Source organism: Camelus dromedarius, chromosome 28 (assembly GCF_036321535.1).
Source record: "Camelus dromedarius isolate mCamDro1 chromosome 28, mCamDro1.pat, whole genome shotgun sequence".
Lineage (NCBI taxonomy): Eukaryota > Metazoa > Chordata > Mammalia > Artiodactyla > Camelidae > Camelus > Camelus dromedarius.
This window is the reverse complement of record NC_087463.1, coordinates 15,367,667-15,384,246: the sequence shown is the minus strand read 5'-3', so window position 1 is coordinate 15,384,246 and position 16,580 is coordinate 15,367,667. Positions and strand designations below refer to the sequence as shown.

The window sequence follows — 16,580 nt, the reverse complement described above, 5'->3', positions numbered from 1 at the left end:
TTTATTCCATAAAGATTCAGCTCCTACCTTCTAGTCAACGTCTTTTTCCTCCTTTCAACCCACTCCCTTCCTGTTCCACCATGTCCACTCCCACGGCCCCTGCCCCAACTCCATTAGTCTCAGCTTGTTGGATATATCAGGATGAAAGGTTGGTTTGATCCTGAAAGAATGGCCAAGAGGCTCTAAGGAGTTGGAGTTTTTCAAACTTAATGGTGAGACAATAGTTTCACTGGCTATTCTTTTGGACCTACCCAGCTGAGACATCTCAGTCACATCCTCTTCAGCACAAGAATCAGGGACACACACGCCCACGCTGTAGTCAGCGCCATCCTGGGAAACACAATGCCACAACGCCCTTTAGTATTAGTGTCTGTAGAATATATGCATGTTCGGTCCTAAGTAAGGCTGTCGCTGTGCTTCCCATGAATCCAGCAGATTGGGAGAAGCGGGAGGAAATGGTGCTAGAAGAAGGAAAATTTGCTGACTTCTTTGTAGATGGCTTTTCCGTTACAGAGTATTTCAAGTGAATTTACAGAACATCAGATGCATCCATATTTAAATAAAAATATGCTCCAAGGGTTAATGTAGCTGGCTGTTTAAAAAGCAGCCACCATTGTGGGACAGACTGCCCCAAAGCAGCCCTCTCCTGTGTTACAGGTCATTAAGAGTTAACACTCCTACAGTGAGTTTTCAACAAATTTGCCAAGCTGCCATTTCTTCGTAGCAGGATGCGGTGTAGCAAGTAAAAATTTTATTAATAAATCAAGCCAATAATTAGAATGCCAGTCCCAATAAAGCAAAGATCAAATTATAAAAAAAAATTGCTGAGATGCCTCTTCTAAACACATAACTTACATGATTGTGGAGGTCTGACCTTTTGCTCCGATATTAAAACCATTAATCTGCTTTGAAAATAGGATATGACATTTGTACATACTGATTAAGCCCCCAAGCAATCGTTGTCAAATTCTCAGGGTGACAAATGGAGCTGGCTGATAATCTCCCTATCTCCGGTGGTTAACCATTCTGAAACCATTTTATAGTGTTAACATCAGAGAGCTTGGATTCCTTTTTTTATACAATTGTTATTAGCCAACCAGTAATGTATTTTGTTTTAGTGTTGTGCAGCATTCGTAAAGTCTATCTTTGTATTTCATAGGAGGCTGTGCTGTTCCTAGGGTTTTTTTTCCCCCAGCAGTAAAGAATTAACATGTTTTGAAGACAGTGAGCCCTGTGACTTCAGTCAATTGATTTAGCGATGCACTTATAAAAGTCCCCACCCACCTGCTGGGATAACCTCGAATTCACATCTTGGAGCTCTGTTTCTGGGAAAGGATTATGGGTAATGGGAAGTCCACTTCCCTTCCATGAACTGATGGTGAGTCAGGAGTTAATGCCCGAGAACACTGGCTGGGTCTTGACCTTGGATTCCCCAAGAAGGTCGTCCAGAGGTCTTGTCCTGTGCACTGTGGTAGGAGGAACATTTGAAGGCCTGTCTGGTTTGTGGACACCTCCTCCTATAATGTCCCATACTCAGAACATGCAAGCAAGTTTCTGCCAACTGTTTTAAATTTAGTTTTAACTTTTCCCAAAATATCTTAATAGTTTGTTGTTTCAGTTAAGATAAGTAGTCAGTGGAGTGGTATCAGTTTCCATATCATGAACCCAACGTTCACTAGTCCTTCAAGAGAGTGTGCTCAGAGCCCAGGCTCACCTGCAGGACATGAAGCTTGCAATACTGCCCTCGGAAGCGGCCCGACGGCGCATGGGTGGCAAGACACTCACTGTACGATCCCAGCCTGTCCACATTTCCGCTAAGAATATTGCTCCCAAGCTTCCCGACGGCGTCATACACTGAATTGCAAAGCAAAAGAAGTGGGCAAAGTTAGCTTCCGTGTGTCACTTTAAAATGAATTTGTGGGCATTCAGCATCACCTTCTAAACCTCTCAGAGTTGAATGACCAAAAGAAAAAAAAGACAGATATATTCAGATGGCACTCTTGAGCCTGCATTTTGCATCCACAGCCCCTCCCTTCATTGAGGGAGAACAGTGATGTATGTCTGTTGTTTAAAATATTTAAGCCATTTAAGTTTTCTCTTCTGTCAAGTGCTTGTTTATATCCTTTGCCCATTTTTTAAAGAATTTCCTTTCTGATTTGCAAGAGCTCCTTATTATTCTATATATTGTTCCTTGTCTACCTGAGCCGTTGAAAATACTTATTCTCAGTCGGTTATCTGTCAGTTCTTTACCTATGGTGTCCTCCATTGGACAGAAATCCATTCTTTCGAGCCTGCGATTTTTATTTTAGTCTTTGAGCAATCTTTGTCCTAATCAAGACTGACTACATAATTAGCAGGGCTAATGCAGAATAAAAATGCAGGGTCTTTTGTTTAAAAATTCATTAAGAATTTCAAGATGGTGACAGCAAATCACACTTACAGGAAGCATGGAGCCCTTTTATGTGTGGGGCCCTGTGTGACTGCGAAGGTCACATGTCTATAAAGCCAAACCTGGTTCTGATACCAGAACCATATGGTTTTTATTATTACAGATTTAGGGTATATTGAGTATTCCACTTTCAGTCTTCCTTTCAAAGTTGAGGTAGTTAATATATGTGGACTGTTAATCTTTCACACAAATTTCAGGAATCCATATTCAGAAAATTTCAGAAAATTTTCAGAAATTGTGGAAAATTTCAGAAAAAGTTTATTGAGTTGCTCAAAACATCCAACGAGAATATTAATGAAAATTACTTCAAATGTATAGATTATACGGGTGGGAACTGACATCATTTTTGTGTCAAGCTATCATCGGATGTCATGCAATTTACTCAAATCTTCTTCTGTGTTCTCATTTATGCTTTTATATTTTTCCTCAATAATCTTAAAACAGATTACATAAACACTTCCAAGTTAGTATATAGTTGACTCTTTTCCTCAGTATTTTATTTTCAATTATATTTTCCAACTGATTGTTGCTGGTGTGGGAAAATGCTATTGATTTTTGTAATTTGTCTGGTATCTGGAGAATTTGCTGAACTTTCTTTTTAGTTTTACAGTCTTATTTCTTCCTCTCTAATCCTTAGGCCACTGTTTTGTTTTCCTTTTCTAGTTTTGGAAAGTTAGAGTCAAATTTATAAAGTGAGTTTGTCACTTTTTATTTTCTGGAACAACTATATAGCTCAGTGGTGGAGCCCATGCTTAGCGTGCAGGAGGTCCTGGGTTCAATCCCCAGTACCTCCACTAACAAAAAAAAAGAATCAGAGAGGAGTATCCACAGTAGCTAGTAAGGATTAGAGCTGTGTGTTCAAACCCATTTTAATCTGAACCCATAACCCTCTAAAATATACAAAAAGACTCTTTTTGTTTGTCAGTTTTGTATACAGTTTCTTATAAATAACTAAAGATAATGATCTCCTTAGAGTGAGCGGGGAGAAAACCCCAAATACAGTTTGGCAAACTGTGCAGCTCCTCTTGTATTTGTCTCTGTCTTTACTAATAATTGAGTTCCTGAGATTTAATCTAGAAATCAGGTTGAAGGAACGGCATTTTGCCTACATGTGTGCTTTTTAAAACAGTAATACGTTATTTTGAAAAGCTCCTGGCCATAACTGGGCAAACAAACGGTCCTTCCTGTGCTTCCTGGGGTAACCTGACTTTCGCCATGAACCTTTGCCTCTTCTGGCAAGCTCTGAGCCACTTGGGCTCAGCCAGTGGGTGTCTGTTATCACTGGCCTCTTTCTTATGGGTCTAAGTGTTCCAGGTTATTGCCTGTAATGAGCATAACTGACTCTACCCTTTTCCCTCCCATAAGTATGACTCTCTGTGGCTCTGACCACACTCAGAACCTTAGAGCTGGCATCCATGGTCACATGTAGCCAGTAATCATCATTTCAGCTTAAATGGTCTGTATCATAAGACTGAGCACATCCCTCCCCTCCTTACGACGTTTTCAAGGCACCATGAACAAAGTTAAAAGGTAACTCTCAAAGGAAAGGACATATTAATAACTCAGATAAAGAACTATATTCAGATCATATAAAGAACTCTTACAAATCAGTAATTTTTTAAAAGTCAAAGAAACTGATTTAAAATCTGCTAAGGATTTGAAGAAGCAACTCTTGGAGAAGGAAATCCAAGGGACCAATGAATATGAGAAAGTTGTTCAGTCTCATCAGGAAACCACAATTAAACACCACTTTTTTCTACCCCTCTGACTGGTACAAATTTAGAAGGATGATACAATTGAGTGTTGGTAAGAATATGCAGGAATAGTTCTCTCAGTGCAGCCTCCTGGCTCCTACTCTCTCTCCTAACAGCAACTAGATTTTCTTTTGGAAAATTACCAGTTTCCAACTGCACATAGTCTTTTTTGTGTGTATATATATATTTTTTTAATTGAAGTATAGTCAGTTTGCAGTGTGTCAATTTCTGTTGTACAGTATAATGCTTCAGTCAGACATGAACATACATATATTCGTTTTCATATTGTTTTTCACCGTAAGTTACTACAGCATATTGAATATAGCTCTCTGTGGTATACAGTATGAACTTGTTTATTGGATTTTGTGAGAATCCCCTTGTATTTTGAAGCGAGAGATACTCTACCAGAGTTCAGTAGGTGTTCTGAGCGATTCAGTGGGTTTGTAGATGTAATTCTTGGTGTATTTGTGGGAGAGGGCAAGGTGTGAGTCTCTCTACTCTGCCATCTTGGCAACAACTGCACGTAGTCTTGACAAAAAGTCAAGGTGCTCTGTCCTCTCATTCTTGAAGCTGATGGGGTCCCTGGAGGCTGCTTTTGCTCTGCCATCCCCCTCCCCATGACACAAGGTCAACCATCTCCCAGGACTAGTGTGGAGTGAGTCAAAGCCCAAAGCAAAGTTTGGACTTCATTCATCCACAGGTGGTTTCCTGAGAGGTTGCAGAACAGGCACCACCGTGGAGACCATTTGGACCTCGCTGGTCCAGTGACCGGTTCCGAGCCTAACAGGTATTTTGCCTTTCTCTCCATTCTGTGAGCTGCCCCATAGGCTGACGTTAAACTCCCCCTTTTTGCTGAAGGTTGTCAGAGTTGATGTCTGTGGTTTAACTGAAGGCTTCTTCCTAACTGTGTCCCCAGTGACCCAGCAACTCAACATCCCAGAATCTGCTCCAGGGAAACACATATGAGCACACAATTTGCAGGATGCTTGTGGCGGTAATGCTTGTAAAGGCAAAAAATTGTACAGAAGCTATTGAAAAATCCATTTTTGGGGACAAAAACAGCTTAAGGTTGGCAATTGCAAATAGTTCAGCCTCTAACAGGAGAAAGTGGAATGAGCTATGGTACTTTCGCATGCAACAACTAAAATGAGAAAGATCTATATTTGCTGCTATTGGAAATGGTCCAAGACACATTATATTATGCAAGGGGAAAAAAGCTTAAGAGCAATAAATATATTTTTCAATTTTACAAAGCAAAACAATATCTTTCTGGTAGATATATATGCACAAAAGTGCAAGGAGAAAGTTCTGGAAAGTTCTAGAAGGATACACACCCATTGCTAACAGCTGTCATCCAGGAAGGGGACTGAGAATTGAACATGCAAACAAAAAAGACTTGAGTTTTGTCTCTGTTGTTTCGATTCCTTTACAATAAGAATAGAGTCATATGTTATTTAATATAGTGTACAAACAATAAAATATGAACAAAATTGTAAAATCCGTTATGTTAAAAAATCTTCAGTGGCATTCCGTCATCTAGAGTAGGAGTTGGCAAACTCTGGCCCTGCCTGTTTTTGTAAGGAAAGTTTTATTGGAACACAGCCATCTCACTTGTTTACGTTTTGTTAATGCTGCTTTGTTAATACAGGCAAGGTTGTGTAGTTGCAAACAGAGGCCGTATGGCCCACAAAACCGAAATATTTACTATCTGGATTTTAGAGGAAAATTTTTGCAGACCTCTTATTTAGAGCTGTGAGTCCCAACTCTGGGCAGACAGTAGAATCACCTGGGGCATTTTTTAAAAAAATACTGATGCCCAGGGGGAGGGTGTAGATCAGTGGCAGTGTGTGTACTTAGCATGCACAATGTCCTGGGGTCAATTCCTGGTACCTCCTTCAATAAATAAAAATAAATAAACCTAATTACTACCCCCCCCAAAAAAAGTTTTAACAATACAGTTTAAAAATGTACCTCCCCCCTCAAAAAAAAAGGAAAAAAAAAAAAACCTAACACCCAGGCTCCACCCTCACAAAGGGTAGCCTAGCTAGTCAGGGGTGGGGCTTGGGCATTCATTATTTTTCATATGTTCCCAGGCGATAATATTTGCGGCCGGGTTTAACTTCTCTGATCTTTAAGGTTAATTCTAGGTTCCTGAACATGGTTTAAAAGGCCCTTGCTGGCCACACCTGCCCCCCTAGTCTCATCCTCCGACACCCACACCCTTTTCCTCCACTCCATTATACACAACGCGCCAGGCCTGCACCTGTCTTTCTGCTTGGAATGTGCCTCCTTCCTGTCTGCCTGGCAAATGCTGACTCATCCTTTGAGTCTGGGCTGAAGGATGTTCTGCCCCAGGAAGGAGTCCACACTCTTGCTTAGTGTTTCGCACTGGAGGGGTGTAATTGTTGACCTGACCCCCATGTGAGGGAGGGGCTATGCCTTCATCGGTAGATGTCTCAGAGGAGGAGCTCAAGAAACATTTGCTGAATTAATTTAACTTTGAGGGAGGGGTTCAAATGCCCCAAATCCAGCTCCACAAATGTATTGTGAGGTCCTCTCTGTGTCAAAAACAAAACGGATGTATTTATTACAAATAGACTACATGATTTCCCACGTTCCTTCTCCATCACTGAGTTTGCCAATCCTGGTAGCCTGAAGTGTTAAGGATCTGGAACTAAAAGAGCCTGTCCTGACCCTTGGATGAAACCCTGAAGGACACATGTAGAGAGATTCCTAACTCTTCTCTTGAGAAGATGAAATTCTAGTTCTCTTTCCAATTGGTATCTTGCTTTGTAAACGGATTCGATTTAGGGTTTTCTAGCTGAGGTTATTTTGTATGCCGTGCAAATTTTCAATTGCATTTGCTTCTTTTCTGGTTACGAATTCAAATGGACAGGTTGTCTTTTTCCCTCCCCATCCTTAATTAGTTTCTGTCAAGAACCTGGGACACCAGGTCATGGGCTCCATCCAAACTGAAATACATTGTGATTGTCACGGGAGGGAGGGATAGAATAAACTAGTGATTAATCCCACCTGCCACTTCAAATCGCATGACAGTTGTTCCAAGTTTCCATTTCCAAAAGATTAAAAACAACTTGTTTCTATTCCACCGAGCTAATTAGCAGACACATTTTCTTTCTCACGTGGTGGCAATATGTGAATATTAAAATACAGAATTGATTCATTTCTGGGTTTAAATGCAGGAAAGAGAGACCTTGGTCAATGGTCTTAAATTTTAGAACATGGATGCACTTATATCAGAAAGCGGAAGGCAGCAGAAGCTTCTAGAATGCTAAGCCACAAACAAATCCTGCAAGCAATGATCATCTTCAGCATTAGCTGCAAATATTTATTAAGATGGTGTGTTACACTGGAGATTTTTAAAACTAGAACTGAATAGTCCTTGCTCTTCAGTGGACATATGTAACATGCTAAGCACCTGTCTCCTGGGATCTCCTTGTTGAGAAGAGATCTGAATGTGCTATCACCTTGATATCCAAGTTCCTGAAGCAGGCTCTTTGCAAACACTTCCTGGCCATCCCCCTTACATCTGGCCACCTATTAATGTTCGATTTGAAGAACAAGAATAGTGTGTGCATTATTTCCTGTACTGCTATTACAAATCACCACAATCTTGGTGGCTTAAAACCACAGAAACTTACTCTCTCACAGTTTTGGAGGCCCGAAGTCCAAAATCAGTATCACTGAGCTGAAATCAAGGTTATTGGCAGAGCTGTGCTCTTTCTGGAGGCTCTAGCGGAGAATCTGTCCTTTCCCTCTTCCAGCTTCTGGTAGCTGCCAGCATCCCTTGGCTTGTGGTCACATCACTCGGATCGCTGCCTCTGGGGTCACATCACCTCCTCTATGTGTCAAATCTCCCTCCAGCTCTGCCTCCCTCTTCTAAGGACTCACGTGATTGCATTCAGGGCCCATCTGGGTAAGCCGGGAGAGTCTCCCCATCTCAAGCTCTGTACCTTAATCACATCTGCACAGCTCTTGCTTCTATGTAAGCTAACAATCACAGGTCCCAGGGACTAGAATTGTAGATGTCTTTGGGGAGCCATGTTTCAGCCAACCACAACATGGATATTAGAAATTCAGTTAATCCCAGAAATGTTGCTGTGTCACCCTTTATAATGAGATTTTCTTGCTTTCAGCATCGTTTCTGTCCCAGCTTCAGCAGCAGTGCAGGGGATAGCCCTGAGTAAAACGCCCTCCAAACTGACAGCCAGATGGGAAAAGAGGCAGTGTTTGAGAATGCAAGTCAAGCAGGTGGTCATTCCTCCGCTGATGGTCATGGAACAGGCTTGGCTGTGGCCAGTGACTGGCCAGGCCAGTGAGGTCTACCTATGGCTTGCCCCCGTGTAACAGGGTGTAACCATGGGCCTTGGCTTCCAGCAGAGAGGATGAGACACACAGACAGGAGACGTGAAGTCATCATTCCAAGGGATAAACGATGAAGCCAAAGGGAGTCAGTGATCAGGAAGGAAGCTCAGCAATGCAGCCATCAGGGTGGGCTCAGTGACCTGATGTAAGGACCAGGCAGGAGGGAGTCGAAGGGTTAAGAAAGTTTTATAGCAAAAGTAGCTGCTTGGGGAAGATTTCAAGGATGTTAGGAGATTAGAGAAAACAGGAAATGAAAAGCCCTGCAGGCTGCTTGGGAACCGGAGGCCTGCCCCTCGCCTCCCTCCTTCCGTCCCCAAGGAATAAAGTGCAGGGAACTGCAGGCGTCATGTGAAACCATCCGGACCTCAGTATGCTGAGCCCTGTTTTAATTCCATTAAATAAGTTCCCCCTGAAAGGCCTCTGCTGAGACAAGTGGGTCTGCCTGGACTTGATGACATGGCCGTGGGTGGGCCTGGTGTAGCTCAAGGGAAATGAGTTCCAGGACCTACCTGAGACTGCTTGTTTTGCCTTTTTGTTTTTGTCTCAGATAAAAAGCACATACTTTTTTATTCTAGAGGGTGGTTTTGAGAGACCCTCACTCTCTCTGTTTGTTTCCTCATGCTGTCCTAACAAATTTCCCCAAACTGGGTGGCTTAAAACAACAGAAATGTGTTGTCCCACAGTCTGGAGAGTAAGTGTCTGAAATCAAGGGGTCAGCAGAGTTGGTCCCTGCTGGAGGCTCTGAGGGAGAACCTGTCCAGCCTCTGTCCCAGCTTCCGATGGTTGCTGGCAGTCCTTGGCATTCTTTGGCTTGTAGACACATCACTTCAGTCTCTGCCTTGGTGGTTATGCGGCAGTTCTCCCTGGATGTCTCTGTGTCTGTGTATAAACTTCCTTATAAGGACATCAATCAGTGGATTATGACCCTCTCTAATCCAGCATGGCCTCATCTTAATTTGATCACATCTCTAAAGATCCTATTTCCAAGTAGGGTCACATCCTTGGTACCCAGGGTTAGGATTTCACATCTCCTTTTGGAGGACAGAATTCAACCCGCAGCACTCTCCAAGGCGAGATTCTAATCCAAGTCAAGCTACTCATTAGCTTGTGAGGCATGGTTGGGGAAGTTATGGGCCTGGAGAGAAGATGCAGCTGTGTGCTCGGGGAAGGTGTGACAAGTTTATGGAGAGATGGGATCCCAGGATGGTGGAAATGGGAGAGCACAGTGGGCCACGGCAAAGACCTGCAGAGATAACCCATCAGGTGCCCCATAGGACCAAAGACACATAATACGGCTTCAGTACTTCCTTTCAACAGTGTTTCTACTGTGTGTTCTGGTCATCTGCTCTTTAAATTAAATACATTTATACCAAGTGCCAACATAGAAGGGCATAAACCCTTCTTAGTTCCCAGGTGCCCTTCCTCCAGAGAAAAGATGGAACAAGATAAGATATTCAGCTAAGAGATATGAAATCATCATTCCAGAACATATATGGTAGAGTCCCCAGATTAGAATGACTGAAAAGGATACATGGACATATAGATAGACCTCTATCTCCATATATATTTAATAAGGATCACATGTTCACTGAATAAATTCACCATCCTATATTGGAGTCCAATATCAAAAACATAGCAGGGAAAACAAGTCAATGTGGGGGTGGAGAACCAAAAGAGGTGATGGAACAAAAGGGCAGGAAAAACAGTAAGAAACAGATGATCAGGTAGAGAAAGGGGAGGAGAGAGAAGACTGATCCCCATCAAGGAAGGACCGTCCCTGAATTAGAAACAGATGAGTTTTAAGGAGGATGGCAGTTAATAACCACAGTGGTCAAGGGGAAAGCAAATGGAAGAAAAAAATTATTTGGAGGGAGGATCCCAGAGTCTTTTAGGCCACAACTTTTTATATGTGGTAAGAGATTGAATGTAGATTTCTGTGGCTTATGGACTATAAAAATAAAATTAAAAAAAAAAATCAGAAGCAGAGGGGTCAGAACACTGGCCTGAGGACTTCAGGAGTAAAAAGAGGGATAAAATCATACAGTGACCTAAGAAAGTGGCAAAATTACGGCACACAAAGAGTGTTTGATGGATTTTGTTCCATTTGAGACGGTGAAGGTGAGAGTGAGTGGAGAAGGGTGTTGGGAAGGAGGAACGGGACCTTCGTTTTAGAGTTGTGTTACCATATCCTCCTGTCCCGTATACTCCACACCCTTTGATCCGCCCTCCCACCACCAGAAGGACTGTCTGTCTCAGGCTCTAAGATCAGCCTCTCTCCCAGTCCAGAGCAGCAGCAACACCAAATCCCCTCTGCAAAAACAAACGTGTCTGCCTGAATTTCAAGACCCCTCTCTCCACATTATCCCTCAGACCCCACCCAGTATCCGAAGGTCTACTACTGTCACCCCTGTGCTTTGGATTGGGGACAGTTGCCGTAAGACATTATTATGCAACATTTAATATACTGAAAAGACATAAAGAAAAAAATAAGAAACACCTATGCTTCTATCACCCAGCTTAATAAAAGACCCATCATTTGAGATCTGATGGATCCTCAGTTACATCCCCACCCTCCCCACCCCCACTGAAAGGCCGCCTCTAGCGGAATTTGGAGGTTACCGTTCTCATGCACTTCTTTCCATTTGTACTACATACAAGTCTCCCAAAGCAACATGGTGCCTTAATTTACATTTTTTAAACTTTAGATACTATATATATTCTTCTACAACTTTTTTCCTTGATGTTATTTCTGCATATTCCCTCCATACTGATACATGTATCTCCGCTTCATTCCTTTTTTTTTTTTTTTTTTTTTTTTTGCTGCTGATTAGCTTTCTGGCTTGTTTCTCTGGTTGTGGCTTATTTTAGGCAGTGATTGAAAATGCAGGCTCGGGAATCAGATGTTCTGGGCTCAAATACTATCTCCACCAGTTATTTCAGCAAGATACTTTACATCTCTGTGGTTCAGTTTTCTCATTTATAAAATAGAGATGATAATAACACCCTCCCCACAGGGGGACCATTAGGACTAAATAGATGACTTTTGCACAGGGCTGGGAACAGAGCCTGCCATGTAAAAGTACTCCCTAAATATTGACTCTTATTATTTTCCCATCCACATGACTGTCAGGGAAACCATGCTGAGAGCAAAGATCGGAACCCGGCTCTGCGCTCAAAAATCTCAGGCAAAATGTCAAAGCAATGATGTCAAGTGTTCTCTGAGTGTTACAATGAAAATCAGCTAAAACAACCACAAATAATAACATTAAATTAAGTAACACTCATGTATCCCATTTACACACATCATTCAATTCTTTCTTGGACCATTCAACTTTAGGAAATTTGTTTAACTAAAAAAATACAAGATTTTCAATTTTCAGGCCCCTGCATATGGAACATCATTGGTGCGTGGCTAGAGTAACTTGTAAGGCAAAGAAAGCGTGAACAAGGCTGTGACTAATGATGGCAATACGTACCACCACCTTGTCACCAGAAGTCCAACCCAGTCATCGCACCTTCTGGATTTTCTTGGCCAGCTCATTTGGCCTGGGTTTGTCAGAATGTTCTCTGTCAATATCACCAAGTGTTGCAGCAAAACATAATCAATTCCAAAATAAGAGTTGAAGGTGGTTATTGAACTCATTGGGTTCAAATATTGGGACGTATAATCCACTGTAGACTGGCACTTGCTTCAAATCGCGTGCTATTTCGAATTACCCAATGTTAGATCGAAACTTTTGTTTATCTTTGTAATGTAGATTATGCTACTAAGGGTTTTCCAAGACAAAATACATTAGTCATGTGCTCAAAATGGAAATGCAAATTGCCGTGATAGTTTTCCTGGCTTTGAAAAGCATGAGTTTTTACATTTTTCCTTGTGAGCGGTTCACATCAGCATCAACAATGAATCATTCTCCTGGAGAGGTTATCCCACGGAAAACGGATCTGATCTCCTGCCTGTTTCTGGCAAGAAGGTGTATGTCCCTTTGGTTGTGAAAGTAACTGGGGAAACTAACAAAAAATAAATTACGGCAGCCTGACATCCTCCCGTATCACATGCAAAGAGGCCTGGCCTACTAACTTCTTCCAACTTGAGCCAGTGCACTCACCAAAATGCTCCTCAGAGTTTACTATGAGGCAAATAATAGTTTAAGACTTGTTTCCTGAATAACGAAGCAATTCTTTATCAAAGGCAGACTAAATGTCTAGAAAAGGAAATAAACCAAGCCATCCCATGTGACAGTGAAATGTTACCAATTTCAATAATAGTAAACAGCATCATACAATTTACCATCTTCCTCTTATTAAGAGTTGGTCCCATGAGATTCCTTCTGGCTGGAATTAATACCACCTCCTCTATCGCCTTCTGCAACAAAAATTCCTCCTCCCTCAATTCCTGGCACAATTTGTAAGTTGAGGCTTGTCTTCTCTTTCCTATTTGGTTCTGTGTTTTTAATTCTCCAGAGTTTTTCTAAAGAGCTCCCAGCACAAATCTGACTGCCCTGTGTTCACCTATCCAAAGGGCCAGGAAAAACCTACTTACTTCTTAGAGCGTATTCTTTGGGCTCCACTGAATTCAGGTCAGAAAGGAATTCATCAGTGTCCTGCATGCACTTGAGAGAAATGTTTCTTGCAGGAAAAACAAAAGGTAATTGAAACTGAAAAGACAGCAGACAAAACAGTACAGTCGGGACCATCATTGGTCAGGACCTTAACCTGTCAGGATAAAACTCGCCTCTTAGACAAAGAGCCTTATATTTATGAAACACTAGTCTATAACGTGTTGGGGGAAATGTGACATTCTCGCCCCTTAACATGCAGAGACAAGCTGTGTCTCCTCAGCCACCTGCAAAGCGGCCAAGCTGAACAAACCATGGAAACCGATTTGTAGACAACTTGTTATTGTTGAGTAAAACCATGCTGTGGATGTGGGGGCCGCTGACCACCTGGCTTCCTTTAGTTATGCAGATTAACATTTCCAGCGAACACGGGGAAGGCTAGATTTTCTCCAGTTAGATGTCTTGCGTATATCTCTGAGTTTAAATACATATATATATATATACCGAGGATGTTAAATGGCAATATTTGGTTTTTGTCAGAGAATGATCGTGATCCAACCTATAGAACATTCAGATGACTGATAAGCAAAGAAAGGCTTCTGTGTCATCATCTGGGTATTTTATGCATCTGTTAATATGCTTGCCGGACTTGAAAGCCACACATGGGAGTGACGAACTCCCCCACGGAAAGAGCCGGTATTGTGGTAGGGCAAGTAATTACAGGCATCCTCATGTGGGGGCTTAGGACAAATCCTGGGAAGCCAATGATGCTGACAGAAGACCATGGTGACTGCATTCACCTACTTTAAATAAAAAAAGCAACATAGAATGTGTGGATCTGGATTTCTCATGGTGTAAATATTTTCTTTCCAGAAAGTCCTTGAAAAATAACCTCTCTAATTCCATTTGAAATGTGATGCAGATTTTGTTTACACTGCCGGAAAACATCCCGACTTGTGGGTGGCCGTGACTTGGTTGAACTTCCTGGCTTTACAGTGGCCTCTAGCCTCCCTTTGTCTGGGTCTGTTGGGGCTGCAGTCACCAAATACCCTAGACTAGGTGGCTTATTAACAATAGAAATTTGGGGCTCACAGTTCTAGAGGCCCAGGAGTCCAAGTGCCCGCACGGTCCATGTTCTGGTGAAGGCCCCCCTCCATGTCTCAGCCAGCGCCTTCTGTGTCCTTAGGGAATGGAAGAGGCGAGGGCCTCTGTAGGCCTCTTTTATAAGGGCACCAATCCCATTCAGGAGGAGTCCACCCTCAAGACCTAATCACTTCCCCAAGGCCCCACTGACTATTACTGTCATCTTTGGGGGTTAGGATTTCAACATAGGGATTTTTAGGGAGACGCAAACATTCAGACCAGAGCACCTTTCCTTGTGCACATTCTGCTGTCTCTCCCTTCTGTTCTTTTGCTCATTCTGTGCCTTTTGTCCCAGTGTCCTTCTCCCAGCCCACCTTCTCCTGGGCATGACCGGCCTACTTATTCTGCTAAGCCTACTCTTCCAGGAAGCCCTCCTGGGATTCCCCTTGGGTCAGGATAGGTGTTTGTTCTTTGTGCCCCCTACTTGCCTGTTATATTCTCTTTATCTCCTCACATTGAATATGTCTCTTTCTGTTTCCCTCCTACAGCCTGGAAGCTCCGTAAGGGTAGGCATTGTGCCCTTTTTATCTTTTTGTGCTTTTTTGTGCTGTAATAGCTGAGAGCCAAACTGACACTTCCTGTGTGACCCAGGGCAGTCTCACCACCTCAATTACTTTATCTGGAAAATTAGGAGAACAAGTAGTCTTTCCCTCTTGGAATTGTTGTGAGATTTAAATAACATATTTAAAGTACTCTGAGAGGGTCTGACACCACAGATACTCCAGACCGTTCGCTGCTATTATCTTTATATGCCAAATGCCTGCTAGGCACCTGGCAGATGATAACATATACACCAGACACCCAGATAACACATATGCGAGGGGGCCTTGCAGTGTTGAACGTGCATAGGTCCTTAGTAAACAATAGCTCTTGTGGTTATTTGTCATTATTCTTTGTTATTGCTATTGATCTAGAGAAAAACTTCAGGCACACAAGCTGAAGTAGTTCCAAGAGCTACTAGGTGAATAGTTCCTTGAAAAAAAGCCAGATCATTAGATCCAAGTTACAAAGGAATAGTTTTGAAACAATAAAGAGCTTTCTAGTCAAAATTAGCCAAAGACAAACTGAACTCTTTCCAATAGCATAGAGATCTCCAACCTTGGAGGTGTTCCAATAGTGGCTGAGCACAGGATGAGAGCATTAAAGAAGAGGTTCAAGGGTGAGGGCATAGCTCAGTGGTAGACTGTGTTCCTAGCATGCATGAGGTCCTGGGTTCAATCCCCAGTACCTCCATTAAAAAAAAAAGATGAATGAATAAACCTAATCACCACCCCCCCAAAAAAGATTCATCATCAAATAGTCTTCATAAAAATGACCTCTAAGTTCTCTGACTTTGGAACCATCTGAGTCTACGTTCAAAATTATTTTCTACCATTAATGTGTTGGTTGTTACTATGCACCTGGGAAAATGTTCTTAAATTGAAGTAGAAAGCAACATTTCAGCACAAAAAATGAAAACTAAAATCCAATCTTACTACATAGACAAAGCAACAACTAACTTGGACTGAAAAAGAGACCTAATTTGGCACCAGAAACCAGGGTTGAAGCTGGTTCAATTTCCCCGTCTGTAAATTTATAAAAGCACAGACCCAGTCTCCCTCACCCAGGTGTCTCCTAGCGCTATTACATTAGCCCTCCTGAGTGATAAAGCAGCATTAGTTAGCATTAGCACTCTCAACTCCACATGAACCACCCATGCTTAACTCTCTTTCAACATTACAAAAAAGGGTGAAGAAAGGGGAAGATTGAAAATACTGGAGGTTTAGGAAATTTGAATATTTAAGGATGATTAAACAGAAAAAAATCTCTGAAACCTGGATTTATTTCCAAGTCAGTTGTTGATATTGTGTATCATTGAAAATACAAAATTGCTTTTAGAATTCAGTGTTAAGTAAGCCATCTTTTGTTAACGGGGGGAAATATAATGACTGGAACACATATCCCCACTTTAATCATTAGTAATAAAAACCACCTAAATGATTCTAAAACTCCACCTGAATAAAAAGGAAAACGAGGATCTTACGTTTCAAGACCCTTGTGATGTTTGTCCCAACTCTTAAGAAAATTATGCCTCATCAAGGTTCAAGGAGACTCAGGTGTTTCAGGCAGACATTTTAAGCACCTGTCTTATGCAAGGCACGGCGCTGGGCATAAAAAGAGGACATGAAAATAAATAATGCCTTCCTTTCCTGAAGGCGAAGCTTTATCACTTCCCGAGGCAGCGGCAATTGCTGACTGATGCTGTTCATTTATTCGAGTATCTAGCTCTACAGAAAAGGAAGGTGCGTT

The 16,580-nt window shown here is 42.0% G+C and overlaps 1 protein-coding gene across 5 annotated transcripts in view; it reads right to left on the bottom strand.

The window, feature by feature from the left end:
* LOC105089008 (O-acyltransferase like protein) overlaps positions 1 to 13,330 on the bottom strand; it is a 64,337-nt gene extending 51,007 nt beyond the window's left edge. For 4 of the 5 annotated variants that reach the window (XR_010378184.1, XR_010378183.1, XM_064480383.1 and 1 more), the window contains exons 1-3: positions 13,133 to 13,330; positions 1,715 to 1,854; positions 252 to 330 (exon numbers count right to left, since the gene is read on the bottom strand). Coding sequence is in view for 2 of the 5 variants with exons in the window: in XM_064480383.1 (XP_064336453.1) it covers positions 252 to 330; positions 1,715 to 1,854; positions 13,133 to 13,289 (376 nt within the window). In the remaining 3 variants the exon portion in view is untranslated. The remainder of the gene's footprint in view (positions 1 to 251; positions 331 to 1,714; positions 1,855 to 13,132) is intronic. The other variant, XR_010378182.1, reaches the window with a different exon arrangement.
* Positions 13,331 to 16,580: the final 3,250 nt, after the last annotated feature.